The 17,200-nt window shown below is 28.1% G+C and overlaps 6 protein-coding genes across 6 annotated transcripts; 2 read left to right on the plus strand and 4 right to left on the minus strand.

Annotated features, from left to right (window-relative positions):
• Positions 1-188: 188 nt before the first annotated feature.
• Positions 189-5,841, minus strand: LOC129614280 (endonuclease III-like protein 1). The gene is made up of 3 exons (XM_055528813.1): positions 5,642-5,841; positions 1,184-1,898; positions 189-513 (listed from the first exon to the last, which is right to left on the minus strand). The coding sequence occupies exons 1-3, from the start codon at positions 5,708-5,710 to the stop codon at positions 224-226; spliced, it is 1,074 nt and encodes a 357-aa protein (XP_055384788.1). The 5' UTR covers positions 5,711-5,841; the 3' UTR covers positions 189-223.
• On the minus strand, positions 2,716-4,090 carry LOC129614281 (pre-mRNA-splicing factor 38). The gene has a single exon (XM_055528814.1). The coding sequence runs from the start codon at positions 3,776-3,778 to the stop codon at positions 2,837-2,839; it is 942 nt and encodes a 313-aa protein (XP_055384789.1). The 5' UTR covers positions 3,779-4,090; the 3' UTR covers positions 2,716-2,836.
• An 83-nt stretch (positions 5,842-5,924) lies between the features above and the next one.
• LOC129614338 (programmed cell death protein 2-like) lies at positions 5,925-8,680 on the plus strand. Its single transcript, XM_055528897.1, has 4 exons — positions 5,925-6,142; positions 6,201-6,347; positions 6,457-7,250; positions 7,328-8,680. Exons 1-4 carry the CDS (start codon positions 6,035-6,037, stop codon positions 7,578-7,580), a joined length of 1,302 nt encoding a protein of 433 aa, XP_055384872.1. The 5' UTR covers positions 5,925-6,034; the 3' UTR covers positions 7,581-8,680.
• Positions 8,681-9,144: 464 nt separating this feature from the next.
• LOC129614330 (F-box only protein 9) lies at positions 9,145-11,403 on the minus strand. The gene is made up of 3 exons (XM_055528885.1): positions 11,386-11,403; positions 9,940-10,661; positions 9,145-9,883 (listed from the first exon to the last, which is right to left on the minus strand). Exons 1-3 carry the CDS (start codon positions 11,386-11,388, stop codon positions 9,262-9,264), a joined length of 1,347 nt encoding a protein of 448 aa, XP_055384860.1. The 5' UTR covers positions 11,389-11,403; the 3' UTR covers positions 9,145-9,261.
• A 1,078-nt stretch (positions 11,404-12,481) lies between these two features.
• Positions 12,482-14,876, plus strand: LOC129614308 (transcription initiation factor TFIID subunit 5). The gene is made up of 3 exons (XM_055528853.1): positions 12,482-12,824; positions 12,883-13,580; positions 13,635-14,876. Exons 1-3 carry the CDS (start codon positions 12,606-12,608, stop codon positions 14,653-14,655), a joined length of 1,938 nt encoding a protein of 645 aa, XP_055384828.1. The 5' UTR covers positions 12,482-12,605; the 3' UTR covers positions 14,656-14,876.
• Positions 14,872-16,084, minus strand: LOC129614309 (uncharacterized). The gene is made up of 4 exons (XM_055528854.1): positions 15,914-16,084; positions 15,649-15,852; positions 15,410-15,585; positions 14,872-15,324 (listed from the first exon to the last, which is right to left on the minus strand). Exons 1-4 carry the CDS (start codon positions 15,992-15,994, stop codon positions 14,958-14,960), a joined length of 828 nt encoding a protein of 275 aa, XP_055384829.1. The 5' UTR covers positions 15,995-16,084; the 3' UTR covers positions 14,872-14,957.
• Positions 16,085-17,200: the final 1,116 nt, after the last annotated feature.

A 17,200-nucleotide genomic window follows, 5' to 3' on the forward strand; every position in this document is an offset into this window, starting at 1 on the left:
TATGGTTTTATTTTTCTTTTGACCATTTTTTCAAAATATTATCCACATATTTCCATAAATTACCAATTTATATTTCTCCTCAATTCAGAACCAAATTTTATTAATGAAATTGAAATGTATAATCAAGGATTTTTTTATTAATAACCAGTAAATACATAAAAAAAAGATACAAAAATAAAAAATTACAAATAACCTTTTTTTTTTCGAAGTGTTCAAGAAAGCATTACCAATCAAGATCATTCTTTTCAATTTTTTCAATTGATTTCTTAGAATTAGATCCATGTTTCTTTAAATATGGACAGATATTTTTATTAAGACATGAATCACATTTAGGTTTTATAGCTTGACAAATTGTTTGTCCAAAACCAACTAACAAATGATTAATTTCACCCCAAAGTTCTTTTGGAGCCCAAGATTCTAATTCTTTTCTTGTATCTTCAGGTGTTTTTGTTTCCTTTTTAACCCATTTCAATCGATTTGATATTCTATGGACGTGTACATCAACACCAATTCCTATGGATAAAACAATTTTTATTATATACTGATACATATACATATATATTTATGTACTTAACTAATTAAAAACTATAAGTAAATGATCAGTGATCATGATCCATTCTTCACACAAATGTGAATAAAATTCACTAATATTTTTAATTCTACTGATACTACATATTATTTGTATATTTAACGTCCGAATTAAAAAAATTTCAATGTTGGCAATTTCGATAGACAAATACGAAAGAAAGGATCCTGAATTACAGAGATAAATTACTTTACTAATAATTAAAATTACGGCTTTTGAAAATGTGCAAAATGAAATGAGAATACTAAAAAATTTTAAAAAAATATCGGAAGTGCAACAATTTATGTATGTAGCATTGTTCTTGCAAATTCTGTTACTTCGGAATACTTCGGCCAATTAGCTAATTTAGCTATATATCTAATTTTAATAGAGCTACCGTTTTTTAGGGAAATTTCTTTAAATAAATATATACATACTTATGTACACATGTAAGTATTTGGAAGCAAATTTTTCTTAAAGACCTTAAAGTTTAACGAGTAGAATAATACATTTTACATATGTATATATTTATATATACATATCTAATAATTATTAAATTTTTTGTAGAAATGCTAATGTATGCAAATGGATTTCCATACTAATTTACAAATTTCTTACCTGTTACTATATTCCATGCTGTATTCATACAAATATGTGCTATTTTTGAGCTAACTCCTGGTAAATCCATTAATTCTTCCAATGAACCCGGAATATCTGAATTGTACTTATTTATTAAAATTTCACATGTTTTAACAATATATTTTGTTTTATTTTTGTAGAATCCGACAGGTTTAATTAGTTCTTCTAGAGTTTCCTTCTCCTTTTTGATCAGGTTCTCGGGTGTTAATGGTATAATATTTTCTTTTAACCTAGTCATGGCACCATAGGTTACTTCATCTTTAGTACGTGGTGATAATATTAAAGAAAGCAGTATATTAAATCTTTTTTCTTTTTCAGTAGCATTTTCGTCATAACATTTATTGCATCCCATTGTATCTACGGGAGCAGGTGATTCCGATCTCATCTTCCTAATGTTATCAAGTATTATTTCCCAGTTTAGTGGATTCCACTTTTCATCTTGCGCCAATTCTTTTGTTTTTATTTCTTTCTTTTCTTCTTTTACAACATCTAATTTTTTTACTTTTGATTGATTTAGTCTAGCTTTCTTTACAGGAGACAAGCTTTCTTCTTTTTCAACTTCTTTCTTAATAATATTTCGATTTTTATTGTTTTCGTTAACCGCCTTTTTACTTGAGTTAGCTTTTTTACTAGGAGAAAAGTATGAGCTTTGAGTTTCTGATTCGGACTCTATAGGTTTCTTGGATCTCAAACGCTATATAAATTTCAAAATAATATAAAAGTCAATTTTTAAAACTGAAAAAATATTTAATTTTATGTATGTATATCATGTACATTAGGGGCAGACTTGACGCCTTGCTCGGGAAGAAAACAAATTGTCATTAGGAGCTACAGAGGGATGTCATCATGCGAAACTGTTCCTCCCATATTGCTCAGTTCTCCTCAGGGCTGCTTGGGTTGAACCGAAATCGCGTTCGTACAAATAGTGGTTTTTTTACTAGTCATTTTGCTGTGACCTGCCAGGACGGCGAGGAAACAGCCAGACACATTCTGTGTAACTGTCATGCTTTGGCTATCAGGAGATGCAGATGGTTTAAGTGGGGATTTCTCAATGTGGAACTCATGTAAAACTCCCCAAGAGATATTTCCGGGTTTTTGCTTGGGACCGAAGTAGTTTGTGTGGGATATGGGTGGGCTAAAATAAGCCATGACTGGATGCGGTGACTGTGCGGAAGAAATTTCTTTGCCCATGTCTCTCTTCGGCAATAAAAAAAAATAATAATGTCATGTATGCACTGTATTTATATTTTGCAGAAAGAAATGCCAAAAAAATTATGAACTTATTAATTAACAAAAGAAATTAATAGATTATCAACTAAGTCTAGAATTACAAATGTAACTGGGTTATTTTTTCGGAGAACCAGTTGAATATAGACTAATGTTTTATGGCAGTATGGTGAGTTCTAGAGATTATGAATCAAACCAAATTGTATAAGTATTAAAAATTTGAAGTTCTGCAAATTAATTTAATAATTCATATTATTACCTAGCTAATATATCTACAAATCAAATTTTTACTTTAACATTTGTATGGAAAACATTTCAGAGCTATAGACATAGTGTTTTAATTTAAAAGACAATCTTGTTTTAAAAAATCTTAATTTTATTTTCATTATGATTTAAACGTTTCATTTAATATCGTCTTCTTTCTTTTTCTCGATCTTTTCTCACATCTTCTCTATAATCTCGATCATTACGATATTCCTTTTCTATTCTGTAATCACGTTCCACATCCCTATCATTGCGATAATTATGATCTTTACGATCTCGCTCTTTTTCGTATTTTCTTCTTTCTTTTTCCCGTTCTCGATCACGTTCTCTGACTTGACGATCCCGATTTTTTTCTCTTTCAAAAATTTTTTTCTTCTCGCTCTCTAGATCTTTCTTAGTCTCATCACGTTTTCTATCCTTTTCTATAGATCTTGACCTTGAACGTTCTTTCTTTTTATGTTTTGATTTCTTCAAGATTTCTTCTTTCTCTGCTTCATCTTCACTAGGAATTTCTTCATCTAAATCCTCATCCAAGGCTGAAACTTTGGGCTCTAATTCATTATTTTCTTCTAAAACTGATCTTTTTTGTATTCGAGGTAAAATGATGTCACAAACCCTATCGCTTCTTAAAAGTTCATCAATAAAATCGTCCATATACACTATTTCAAATTGTCCACTCCTATTTTGGCGACGCAATTTTCTGTTGTCATTATAAAGTGGCTCCAAGTATTTGTAACAATCCAAAGCAGTTCCCGTCAATCTTAAATAAAATGCACCTAAAGCACGAACATACTTGAATTCTTCGTTTTTTATAAATTCAACAACGATATCTTTTTCTGGCTGAATTTGTAACATTTTTAAAGTTAGACATAAAAATTGCGTTGGTTTGATATTTCCACCGTACACGCCACCAATAAATCGTAATTCCATTGCTTTATCAACCAACAATTCTGCAGTCAGAGCAAAACATTGTTCCTTCCAATATTTTGAATCATATATACGAGATCTAATGATTTTTTCAATCAAATATTGTGGATTAGTTCCGTGCACATTTTTCGCTTCTTTAACTGTTCTATTAGCCATATTAAATTAACCAAATACTAATTTAAATTTATCTTTTCCATAAAACTTGTATTTATCTATGAAAAAAATTCAATAAAATAATTTTGTAAACAAAATTAAATCAGAAAATTCGTACTTCAATAACTTTGAAATAAGTTTGACAGTAATTTTAGTGTTACCAACCATGTCAGCTTTACTAACTTTACACTGACTTTGGAAATAATCAACTACACGACAATTTTGAAACTATAAAATATTTTGATTAAAAAATAACCAAGTTATGTTTGGAATTTATGTCTTCACTTAATATATTGATTATCATACGGAAAAATTTTTCTAAGAAGGACTACATATCTATCCAATTTACTTTGGTTATCCATGTAAATTCACTCAAGCATAGATAGAGTGCCGGATAGAAACTTTTAGCTTAAAATTGTACGTACCACAAATTGGAAAATCAATATTAAAAGTTGCTAATACATGCAAATCTAGACCAAGGAAACCTTTTTAAAAAGCAATCCTGTGTGGTGAAAAGTTTCAAAACAAATAATAATTCAACAGCAAAGTAGTGGGATGATCATAGAATTTGCAATTTTTAAAACAGATTTATAATATTGGTTACAGTTGATTAAACATTTCTGGATAGCTTCAACATATTCTAGATAGTTTGATAGAACAAATATAAAAAAATTAAACTTAAAAATTTTGAATGAAGTAAATATAAAAGTAAAAAACAACAACACGACAACATTTTGTTGCACTCGCCAGCATACACAATTTTCTCCAAAACCCTTAAGTAATATGTATGTATGGATTTAGCATATAGTATTTTACTACTTGAGAATTTCTATTAAAAATCTTTCTTATATAACAACTCTTATAAATCTTACAGCATTCAATTAAAAACGTTGATATTTTGTCAACTTATAAATAAGAGTAATTATTTTATTTCTTTAAAACAAAATTTTTCTAGATATCTGTACATATGCAGCTAAGTACTCAAAATCATAAATATGCAAGTTTTCAACAGATTACCATATTATTTTATAAAATATTAGTCTCTTTTGCAAAACTTCTCAGATGTCATATAATGAAAGTGATTGAAAATGTATGTATGTATGTATATGGAGACTAACTCTCGTGATGAGGTACGTCTGAGTTACTGTTTTTTTTGTATTGAGTGTACATATGTATGTACATACATACTTGTAAATTTTGTTTAAAATTAGGTAGGTAGGTACTTAACTTGATTATTAACTTGAGTGAGAGCATTACCAGTTCGAATTTAAAAAAAAAATAATGAAACTAAGAAGTTTTGCAAGAAAATGAAAAGCTTCATGTATAAGTTGAATGTAGACTAACTTAATGGGCATGCGTATTTGTTTGAAATGGAATGTCGGCTTCTTATGAAAATGCAAAATTTTTACTACATTTACATTTTATAAAAAGAAATTCGTTCTGCCTACCTCTCACATATAATAGGTAGATAGGTAAGTATACCTACCTAAGCACATACTAAAATAACACAGAAATTTAAATTTATAGAGTGATTATACTAAAAATCAAAATAGAAAACTTAAGGAAAATGTACGTTGCGGTGCTAGCGATTTAAAATTTTAAAAATTTTGAGTGTCAGTATGTAAATAGATACACGTACATACCCATCCAAGTAAATATTTTTGAAATTTATTTGGACAATGTTCTTACTTCTTAGAACCAATAATATAATAAAAAATTTTAATAATATTAAAAATATATAAAAGTTTAGAAGCTAAATATAAAATACAGCTTCTAAATACTTTCACACATAAGTTTTTTTAACTAAAAACTGTTATTTATATTTCCATATTATCCATATATGTAAAATTAGCTTAATTTTCTTACCTGATTGGACTTAAAGTTTTTGACTAACTTTCCTATTAAAGGAGATTTTTGTGATGACATTTTATACATATAATTTATTTCAATTTTTATTTAAAAAATCGGTAAATTTAATACAAACTCAACAATTCCTAAGTAAAATTGGACAAAAAGCTTTATTTATTTTTATTTACTTAAATAATATTGAGGATAAGCGGAATGAATTATGGTATGACAGTAGACTTCAAAAAATATTATGACAATTCATTTCGAAACATTAGTTAAGTTGTGCTTGAGAGTTGAAACTTTGACAACTAAAATTCTTGACATTTCTTAACAAAAAATAACTTAAGATTTTCACATTTCACCAGACTAATATAAGTTAAGTTTAAACGAGATAGAAGCTAATAATACGAAATGGCAAAAAATAATGGGACTGTTTATTTAGGTTTTGAGGATGAAGAGATTACAGAAAAATATAAATCGCAATTGAATTATACTGTTAATAAAGTTGGTGGTGTACCGGTAAGTAAATTTTAAAGAGTTTTGCAGTGAAAAATCAATAATTCGTTACATCAATCAGGATTGGCCGACTTCAGATATTAAAGTTCCATATTGCCCAATATGCAACTGCAGTCGTCCACTTTTGGTACAAATATATGCGCCTCTCGAAAATTCTTCATTTCATCGAACTTTATATATTTTTGCTTGTCTCAACACACTTTGTTCGGTTAGTATAACCTTAAGGTTTTTTAATTAATTTTGAAACCGTATCACATTAAACTTAATTTGTAGTTTGCTTAACGTTTTGAAAATAAAAATCTTTAAATTATTTTTAGATAAAATCTCGAGGTTGGATATGTATTAGAACTCAAACTTTAGATAAGCAAGAGCTTGAGATAACAAATTTAGGTAAAAAATCTAACAAAACAAGTAGTCTTAATATAACTTGGTGTGATGGGGCGGATGATTGGGGTGATAATGTTTTAAACACATGTGAAAAAATGCAAGAGATCAAAGAAGATGGTGGAGAAGAAAATGGGAATATTATAAATAACAATATGACAGTTGATAATTCAAATAGAATTTCAGATGACGATGAGAGTACGGAAAATGAAATCCTTAACAGCATTAGTAATTTGAATGTGGATGATAAAAATGCTAATTGTGGTGCACAAGGAGGTGTTGGGAGTATTTATAACAACGAAATACCAACATATGCCGAAATTGAGGGCGAAGAATCAGAAATAGTTACAATTGAGAGTCCTGTTGTTCCTCAAAGAGATTTAATAGCACTGATGAAACAAACAACTGGTTTACCAGCCAAATTAAAAAATTTTACATTGAAAAGCTTTTTTATTTATGTTGAAGAAGAAAAATTAAATTTGTCTAACAATTATTTTGGGATTACTGATCATGTTCGAGAGCTGATACAGGATTACCAGTTAAAAGATGAAATAAGTTTTTCCGAAAGTCCAAGTTTTAATGTTAATGTCTGTGATAGTGCTAAAGATGCTTGTGCTTCGGGTGGCTTTGAAAACGAATCATATGAAAAAGCCATACCAGCTCATGGTGATATAATGTTTCATAATTTTATGTCCACAATCCAGGAAAACAGTGGACAAATAATAAGGTAAATTAAATTAAGTATATAAATGCATATATATATATATGTAAATATATACATATTTTCATTTATGTTTTTTTTAGATACACCCGTGATTCTTTGCCTTTGTTGATAGCTCCACTTACAGAAAATGTTCCTAAATGTCAATATTGTGGTGGTGAATGCATTTGCGAAATACAAATTTTGCCATCTTTAATACCTTTATTAAAATTTCAAAATAATGAACATACACCTATCGAATATGGAAACGTTCTAATTTTTACTTGTTTAAAAAGTTGCTGGGATACACCAGATAAAATGAGAATTGAAAATGTTATTGTTCAGCAAGAAGCTTAATGCTATGAAAAATTTTATCTGAAGAATTGAATTTCTTATCCAAATTATAATACTAAAATTTATAAAAATAATTTGCATGCTTCAACAGTTTTTATTCAACATGACTATTTCCAATTTTATTCGGTATTAAATCTGTTTCTTTGATTTCATATATATATTAAAAACCTATTAATGTAATCATTTCAAAACAAATACTTATTTATGTATAAAAATACTATAACATTATAGTATTATCATATTTTATTAATTTGTAATTGAAATGCTTTTAAAAACTTTATTTTTAGTTTTCCTATAGAACAAACTGGTATAAATTTCTGGTTTCCTTGCCAAATTTTTTAAGACTTTTCACTTTATATAAACATGTCTTTATATTTATTACATAATAGACTTGAATATTAACATAATTTGTTCATCTTTGCAGAAGATTTTGATGAGCAATATATTCAAACCAAAATCTAAAACATAATTTTTTTATACATGTTAAGTTTTTTGATAAAAAAATTTAATTCTTCACTTTCCACTTTATACTTCAGCACTTGATATTTATAATGAAAAATCAAATAAAACAGGCACAAAATATCCTATTTATAATAAATACATATCCAAAACAAACTTTTATTTAAAAAACAATATAAGGAATATTATTGTGTAAACAATTACAATGTTAATAAAATGACTAATTCGCTTTTAAAGTTGATAAAGCTAAAATATTGTTAGATTAAACAAAATAAAATTAAATACATAAAAATTTCTAATAACAACACGATTTGTAGTAATAGTAGTTTCCGAATTCAAATCCCTTTATTTATTCATAGAATTATTTGTAAACGTATACATATATCAATTACGTAATGTGATACTTATTGAGAAGAGCATATTAAAATGAAATACGAAAGTTGTGTTGTCCAAATTATTGGGTTAAAAATATAAAATAAAATTGGAATATTTGATGTCCTTTAAGCTCAGTACATTAAAATTCTTTAATAGTAATTTCAGAGTTTTTACTATGAACTGATTTTATTGATTATAATATAATAATTTTATTGTAATATAATGATTCCAGATATTATAATGTAAAATGATGTATATATGTCTATATATATACTATATATGTATGTATGCATATATACGAATAAAAGAAATAATAAAATATTGTTTTATTTATCTTAATTCCAAAATTTGCTTTTTTACTTTTTTAATAGGAACTCATTTTTTTCACTTTTCTATTTAGCACAAAATATAAAGCAATTCATTACAAATATTATTTAAGTATTGAAATATGGGGCTTTAACATTTTTATATGTTAAGATTTTCACTCACATTCTGTTAGTCGCATCATTTAACTTATTATTAAAAAATATGCAGATTTCCAGAATAGTTCAGAGTAATTTAGAAATTTTAAATTGTACGCCGAAAACGAAAATCCTTTTCAATAACAACCCATAACCTCAAATCAAGCGACTAACATAATATGTGTTTTTATTTTGTCTTCGGAATAGATTGTTAAAGACATTATTCACATTTGTTGAATTATTAGATTCATATTAATATAATAGAAATAAAATCCTTTTTCATAATTATTTATTAGTTTTTTAATAATTACTTACATTAAATAAATTTGTTAAGCCCAAATATTTCACTTTAAATTATATATGCATTTATAAACTTTATAAGCAATATTTTATTGTAATGGGATTTCAGCTTCTAAATGATAACTTTTTACCCTAGAAAACCATAAAGGTGGATACTTTGATGAAGTTACATCGAAATCTGTTGTAATTTCTCGTTTATTTTTAGTTTGTACAATTGAATAATTATTCCACTGAAGTTGACAAAAACGTCTTTTGGTTTTATTTATTATTTTAAATTCAATATAATATGAATAAGAGCCTTCTAAATCATTACAAAAATTTCCTCGACGTTTTGATATTATCGAAGGGTTTTGCTTAACATTTCTCTTCATCATAATAATTACAATGTCACCATGGAACCTATAATGTCCCCTTAATATTTCTGGTCTTAACTGATTTATATTTTTTAACTTTGAGACAGCTTGAGCTGGCTCTTCAGCAGTAGTCCACATTAAAACATTTCCGTCTGGTAAAAATCGAAAATATCGATAATACTCTATTAACTGAACTGGTCTGTAAAACTGATCCTGAAAGCTATTCTCCCCATAACGCAAATAAGTAGTTTTACTTATATAACATCCATGGAAATGTACTCGTTTTCTTTCGATATACATTTCTCGCCACGAACAGTAAGGACTGTTAGACAAAGAACCAGTATTTACACCCCAAACTCTGAAATAAAGTTAATTAAAATTATAGTTGTTAGGAGACATACACCATAATTTTACTTTAGACATATTAGTCTCCACATCTCATTGTCCCGAGCACATAAGTATAATCCTTTACAAACAGTAGCAACTTGTTCTAAAGACCTAATATCTAGTTGAGAAGATACAACCCAGCGTAGAATGTTATATATGATTTCCATAGGAAGATCATTTAAATGCTTTGTTGTTGCTATTACGCCCATATCAGCATTACTCCTTTTAATAAAATACTGATTTTTAATCAAATCATTTTGAAATCTCTTATATAAATCGACGTCGGTTAAATCCTCTTCTTTTGAAATATTATGATCTTTGTTATGGCTTTCAGTTTTATTGCTGGTGGATTCTATTTTAGGTTGATTTGTTTGTGCCTTTATTGTTGTTTCGTAGAATTTAAATTCAATTTTTGGATCGATTTGCACAGCTTTACGATAAAAAATCAAAGCGTCATAAACTTTTCCTCTCTTCTCCAAATCAACAGCTTGCGTGAAGAAATTAAGTGCCTTTGTTTCTTCAGTTGTAAACTGATTTGAATTCGGCACAAAACTCCTTTCAGGTGTTGTGTTTTCAGATGTTTTTTCTGTAACGCATTCACTCCTTGGTTGCGATGGTGTTTTCAACTCTTTTTGCCACTTTTCTCTGAATTCTTCCAAAGCATTTTGTAATTGATTTGGCATTGAATCCAATGGTGTAATAGAAGAAGATTCATCTTCTTCCTCTTCCGATTCCAGGGAACTTGTCAGCTAAAATCAAATTCATGATATCAGATATATTATTTAATTTTTTATTTATTTTTACCATAATTTAAAATTAAAAATTTACAAAAATGGTGAAGATAGTTCACGGTCAGAAAATCTTATTATTATTTTATATAATTTAACACTTTTTGTTTTCATATACAAGCGCAAATAGGCCATTCTAAAAATAGGAATCGCCAAAAAGTTATTTTAAAGTTCAAATTAGCAAGATGAACTTTTTGAAATATTGTTTTTTTTTCTTTGCAAATCAATGGAAAATTGGATGTTTTTACATCTAAAAGATTTCACGATATGTCAAATTATGAAGGTAGGTGTTTTATCTAATATTATTTACTGTATACACATATTAGTATACGCAATAAAATTCATTGAGCGAAAAAGGATTCTGCGTTTTAAAACCTTATTTATTTACAAAAACACAACGTGGCTCGCGATTCGCGAAATATGGTTTTATGAATTAGGAAAACTAATCCTTCTATTACTCGAACCACATGATTTTAAAAATCCAATAGGTTACCAAATAAAATTTAATGAACTACTAATTTACAAACGTCAGTGTCTAACTTTTTAAGAATTTAATTATGATGTGAAATTAAGACTATGTCAAAATAAAAATAAATAAAAATACTTCCGTTTCTATTCTTTAAATTATGGAACAAACAGAGATTTTCAAATTTGAAATTATTATGAATGCCAATACACTTTATACCATAATTATTTGTTAAAATTTTGTAATATTTTAAAAATTAAAAAAAAAAAATAATACGTCAATTGAAGGTATTTGAATTATTATTTCATAAATTTCCTTACTACATTACCTACTTAATTAAAAACGAATACAAGTTTAATGTGTAAACTTCTTCTGTAGATTAATCTGTCATTTTCATGTTTATAAACAGAAATGTGCAAAGCCGGAATTGTGGATGTTTTTGTTCTCATGCTTGACATTATTCATTGTATTTGTGTCAGCCGTAGTTTCATGACATTTTCATTTGATTGTAAAGGTGGGTCATGGATTTCAATAATTGATTATAAATGTTTTTTTTTTATAAACACAAGATATACGTATCAAAAATCGTGTACAATATTGTATACCAATCTTTCATATATGTACTTCAATGTATTTACTATGGAAATTGTACAAACCTCTTTCTTACAGATTACAGTTTAAAGATTTATAGATTTTACAGATGACTTCAAGCGGAATTCGAGCTTATATAAACATCGCTCTCATAGAATTATTAGATTGAATTGAAAATCGACTGCATAAACGCGGATTGAAAGATTAAAAATTACAAATTAATATATAATGTGGGCCTGGTAATGTCAAACTCAAGTTGATTTCGAGTAATATTATTTCAAACTGTAAAGTATATACGCAGATTAAAATTTCAAGTCAACGACTTAATCCTGATGGATTAAAATAAGATGACGGACGGATAATTCCTGATATAAACGAAATAATATTAACATATAAAATTCTTTAATGTCATGTTTGAATTAGCTAAAGAAAAAATGATACGCATTCGTTTCGGGCCATGCTGCATGTAAATATATTTGCGTATAGTGTACGTAAATGGTACACATTTATTTAGATGCAATCTCAGACATTGGACAAACAAAATATTTGAAATTTAGGTGCGTGTATGCATATAGATCTTTTGAAATTAACCAAAGATTATTCGATAGTATTTATTCTTAAATCGATTCGCTCTTTTGTATTGTCTTGATAGTTCGATCTCTACTATATTGACAATTATTTTAGTTTACATTTGCATATTGCACACATATATTATATTTAACAACAATTAATATGAATTAAAATATATGTATACTACGATTGTGCACCAGTAAACAAAATATTTATTTCGTTCGTATTTTAATCTAAAATTTTATTTAAAACTTTCTGCAAAAATTAAATTATTAAAGATGTCGGAAAAACAAGATAAAAGGGAATTATTTGCTTTATTAAAGTTAATGCGAAAGTATAACTTGAAGCAAACTGAGGACCTTTTAAAGCAAGAAGCGAATTTGACAGAGGATCTCGATGAAGAATTGCTAGCTAAAACACCTCCACCACTGCCTGATGAAGAAAACCCTGATATGCTCTTCGGAATCTACGAAGACCTGTGCAATTTTATCGAAGAGGTAGTTAGATTTTCTTATAAAAAGTTTGAAAATAAAATGAAAAACATGTTTTTGCTAGTCTTTGGATATATATAAACACGAATTATCAATGGTCTTATATCCGCTATTAGTTCACATATTTATTAAATTAATGGATTGTGGATGTGAGGAGAAAGCGCACAAGCTGATAGAAGAATTCGGACCCCAACAGTTGTATTATTATCAAAACGATATTAAAGTTTTATCAGAAATACGAAAGGTTTCTCAAATGGAAACTTGCGATTTAATTACTGCTTTAAAGAACGAAAAATTTACAATTCGTATTTCGCGGGACTCTTTGTCTTTATTTAAACGTCATACACAAGATAAGAGATTCGATTTAGTTAATCAGATAGTATCCAAATATTTTCATTTTGACTTATACGAAGGTGCTGCAAGAAATAAAGAGCAATGTGAAGCAACTGCTGGTGCCATAACTGGCGAAGCTAAAAGAACGGACAACAAAATTAGAGTTTATTATGGGTTGCTAAAAGATATAGATTTTCAAAGCTTAAATACGCCACCTGACGAAGAGGAGGAAGTTGATGGAGATGGAATTGATAGACCAAAAAAAAAGAAACCTAAGAAAGATCCATTATTTTCGAAAAAGTCAAAATTGGATCCAAATGCTCCCCCTTACGACAGAATTCCTCTGCCAGAACTTAAGGATGCTGACAAAATGGAAAAAATGAAAGCAATGCGAGAGGCTTTAAAACGTGTTCCCTTAGGGAAAAACAGGTACTGTGTGAATTAAGAGATTCCATATTTTTTGCAATCTTTTATATATTGCAGTTTACCGTCCTGTTGTTTTTACACCGTGCTAAATGGAAGTGGAACTGTAACCTGTGCAGAGATATCAGATGATTCAACAATGCTTGCGCTAGGATTTTCTGATTCTAACATTAAAATTTTTTCACTAACACCTTCTAAACTTAGAGAAATAAAATCGGCTGATCAATTAAAAGATATTGATCGAGACGCTGATGATGTTTTAGTGAGAATGATGGATGATCGTACCGCCGAAAGTGCAAGAAATTTATACGGTCATTGTGGACCTGTATATCGCTGTGCCTTTTCGCCGGAGAAAGTTTTACTGTTATCTTGTTCAGAAGATTCGACTTTAAGACTTTGGTGTATGCATACATGGACATGTATTGTAGTATATAAGGGACACTTACATCCAATTTGGGATGTACGGTTTGCTCCACATGGTCATTATTTTGCTTCTTGTTCAATGGATAAAACAGCGCGATTATGGAGCACAGATTCACATCAACCTTTAAGAATATTCACCGGACATCTTTCAGATGTTGATTGCGTTCAATTTCATCCAAATTCTAACTATATTGCTACTGGTTCAAGCGATAGAACTGTACGTTTATGGGACTGCTTATCAGGACAGTCAGTTCGTCTAATGACAGGACATAAGTCTACAATATGCTGTTTGTCTTTTTCAAAATGTGGAAGATACTTGGCATCAGGATCATCTGATAATCGAGTGTTAATTTGGGATTTATCACATGGACAGTTAGTGGCCCAATGCAAGCATACTGCGGCTTTACATACAATTACCTTTAGCAGAGATGGCACTTTATTAGCATCTGGTGGCCTAGATTGTGTGTTGGCGTTGTGGGACTTTTTGAAATTGATTGAAGACTATTCTATAAGCAGTAACCAATCATCTCACAACCCTGAAGTTTTAGAAGGTGAATCTTATTTATTACGCTCTTTCAGTACAAAATCATCTCCATTTCTGAATTTACATTTTACTAGAAGAAATCTTCTCTTAGCTGTAGGATTTTACAAATCCTAACTTAAATTTCAAACATCTTAAAAAAGTAAAATTTGAATTTTGTGGAATAAAATTAAATGGTAGTTTTATTAAAGTTTTATAAAAACTCTTGTTTTTATTTTAGTTCTTGTTTACTTAGATACATACATACATACTTATTAAATTATTGAAATAAAAAAATAAATTTAGGTAAAATTTAAAAATTTTAAAAAACATTTTTTACACGATTTACGAATATTTTGTCAATATGACTCGAAATTTGCTAAATTTGTCTACATTTTTTTAAATTTAGTTATGTAAAATAATTTTTCTGAATTAAAAAATTATTCTAATTTCCATATATTAAATTTTTTATTGTCTTTAAACCCCTTTATTACCTGGTTGATTTCATACCATTTAAAATCCAAGGAACAATATTTTTCAACAATCTTTTTTTCTGAGTCAACTTCATTAATTTCTTCAAAAACTTTTAACTTCCGGCAGCAGGCAAAATTATTAAAGTGTTCACTCTCGGGTTTAATGTTCAAAATAATTTGTTTGCACGACTGCGTAAACTCGCAAAAGTCTTTCATGTCCAGGTACTCATTTATTGATCCATTAGGAGACTCAACTTCAAAATCCATATATACATTAGTTGGTCTTAGAGGGTTCACAAAAGTTTCTCCTAATTTTTCCGATAACAATATTGATCTACAATGAAAAATATTGGCATGTATATTCCCAGTGATTGTATGTTGAATATAGATTAAGTAAATATAATTATTATACATCCAACCTTAAAAGCTTCCTTGTAACAAATTCCATTACATGTGCATGAGTTTCATCATAATGATCATAAAAAACCGTTGGAATATTGATAGTATAAACTTCTTTCGGCGTAAAAGCAGTTGGACCGAGCAATATTCTCACTGATTTAATGATTTTGTTACTGTGAAATGTTTGTTTAATTATCTGAAATGATAACGCAGATAAATGTATGACATCAATATTTTCTTGAAAACTAATTTTACTTACATTAAAATACTCTTCTATTCCATGAAATGTTTTTAAAATATTTAGGCGGTATCTGTGGAATTCGAAATTTTCTATTTCAATTAATTCCTCGGATAAGTAACTTTCTTGATTACCCCATCTCGAAATAAAAAGTTTTAAGGTCGTATACACCAACGGAATTTGATTTCTTTGAAATAGCAACAGCTTTAAAATTTGAATAACCAGCTAAAACAAAATTTACATGCATATTTAATTATAATTTTCTTTATTCAAACCGCTTTTAAACCTGTGCAATTGTGCTGGAAGTTAACATAGTTTCCTTTGGAACATTTAGATCAAGTTCGGTTTTATGTCCTTTTGAAGTCATTTTCTTATTTTCTTTCCTTATAAAAGCAAGAAATACTAATATATTGTTTTTTTCTGAATCCGTTCTTCAAAAATTTAAAAAAAAAACATCCAAAACGTTCTTAATCTTGGTATCAATTTTAAATAATGACAAGTCGCATTTGATACATTTTTCATGATCTTCTTCGTTTACACGTAGACTCTTGCCCTTGTGTCAGAGGTTGAAATATGTTTTATTTCCAGAGTTGACAAACTAACTTTGTGGTTTTTAGCTAACAGAAATAAAACGTATGTCAATTATTGGAGCAAAAAGCGTCTTATAAATACATAGTTAAGCTACTTATGTCAAATATTTCTGAAATATGTAAGAAAGACCCTAGAAAAACTTTTGCTTAACATTTATGTAGCTATTTCAAATATTGTTTGATGGAAAAATAGAATAACGCCATTCAATGCAAGATGGAAATTCCAATATTCTAAAAATGTTGCAAATCTGTCAATTTAAATTAAAATGAAAATAAAAAAAGCTCTCTTACCCAGCATTTACACGTACAAGTTACTTGCAAGAAAGTTGCAATACATACAAAAATTTTACTAACACATTGAAATATTTCTACTTGCTTGTTTACTTGCAGTTCAACTTGCAAGAAAATTTTGCTGCCAGTAATTTGACATATTGAGAAATTCACAAAAAAAAATTTGTTGTTTTGATTTTTTTTTTTTTTTAATTTAAAATTTTTGAATTTTGTTTTGAAAAAATTAAACTTAGCAAACTTATGGTTTCTAAAATTTATAAACAATTATATATATTGCTAGTTGTTTTCTTCTCAAAGACATTTTCAAAAATTAACTTGCTAAACGCCTACGTCATAATAGCAAGTAATTTGACATTTCGAAAAACTAATTGACAATTAATATTATACAAACTTGCATGCAAGTAACTTGTATGTGTAAATGCTGGGTTAGGTGCCTGTTACACATCAGATTAAATCTACGATTAAATCTAAATCTGATGAAAATCTGATGTGTAATCGAAATCTGACATCAGATAAAATCTGATGAAAAAAATAGAAAACTATCCGATTATCATCAGATTATTTTGACAGCATTTGAAAAAAAAATGGCGTAATCTAAATTTTTTAAAAATTTTTACTGTGATCAGCTGATTTAATTTTTTGAATTTTTGAATTATTGACGTTTGAATGTTTTTTTAACTTTTGAATACAGG

The sequence above is a fragment of the Condylostylus longicornis genome, unplaced genomic scaffold (assembly GCF_029603195.1).
Source record: "Condylostylus longicornis isolate FDR11 unplaced genomic scaffold, ASM2960319v2 ptg000107l, whole genome shotgun sequence".
Lineage (NCBI taxonomy): Eukaryota > Metazoa > Arthropoda > Insecta > Diptera > Dolichopodidae > Condylostylus > Condylostylus longicornis.

Excerpts from the sequence above, each read along its gene's own strand:
- LOC129614330 (XM_055528885.1), bottom strand. Across the intron at positions 9,884-9,939 it reads TGGAGACTAATATGTCTAAA|AGTTTGGGGTGTAAATACTG; the intron begins GTAAAATTATGG and ends ACTTTATTTCAG.
- LOC129614281 (XM_055528814.1), bottom strand. The coding sequence starts at position 3,778 with ATGGCTAATAGAACAGTTAAAGAAGCGAAAAATGTGCACGGAACTAAT.
- LOC129614338 (XM_055528897.1), top strand. The coding sequence starts at position 6,035 with ATGGCAAAAAATAATGGGACTGTTTATTTAGGTTTTGAGGATGAAGAG. Across the intron at positions 6,143-6,200 it reads ATAAAGTTGGTGGTGTACCG|GATTGGCCGACTTCAGATAT; the intron begins GTAAGTAAATTT and ends TACATCAATCAG. Across the intron at positions 6,348-6,456 it reads GTCTCAACACACTTTGTTCG|ATAAAATCTCGAGGTTGGAT; the intron begins GTTAGTATAACC and ends AATTATTTTTAG.
- LOC129614280 (XM_055528813.1), bottom strand. The coding sequence starts at position 5,710 with ATGTATAAAATGTCATCACAAAAATCTCCTTTAATAGGAAAGTTAGTC. Across the intron at positions 1,899-5,641 it reads AAAACTTTAAGTCCAATCAG|CGTTTGAGATCCAAGAAACC; the intron begins GTAAGAAAATTA and ends AAATTTATATAG. Across the intron at positions 514-1,183 it reads AGCATGGAATATAGTAACAG|GAATTGGTGTTGATGTACAC; the intron begins GTAAGAAATTTG and ends TTTTATCCATAG.
- LOC129614308 (XM_055528853.1), top strand. The coding sequence starts at position 12,606 with ATGTCGGAAAAACAAGATAAAAGGGAATTATTTGCTTTATTAAAGTTA. Across the intron at positions 12,825-12,882 it reads TGTGCAATTTTATCGAAGAG|TCTTTGGATATATATAAACA; the intron begins GTAGTTAGATTT and ends TGTTTTTGCTAG. Across the intron at positions 13,581-13,634 it reads GTTCCCTTAGGGAAAAACAG|TTTACCGTCCTGTTGTTTTT; the intron begins GTACTGTGTGAA and ends TATATATTGCAG.
- LOC129614309 (XM_055528854.1), bottom strand. The coding sequence starts at position 15,994 with ATGACTTCAAAAGGACATAAAACCGAACTTGATCTAAATGTTCCAAAG. Across the intron at positions 15,853-15,913 it reads CTTCCAGCACAATTGCACAG|CTGGTTATTCAAATTTTAAA; the intron begins GTTTAAAAGCGG and ends ATTTTGTTTTAG. Across the intron at positions 15,325-15,409 it reads GTTACAAGGAAGCTTTTAAG|ATCAATATTGTTATCGGAAA; the intron begins GTTGGATGTATA and ends TTTTCATTGTAG.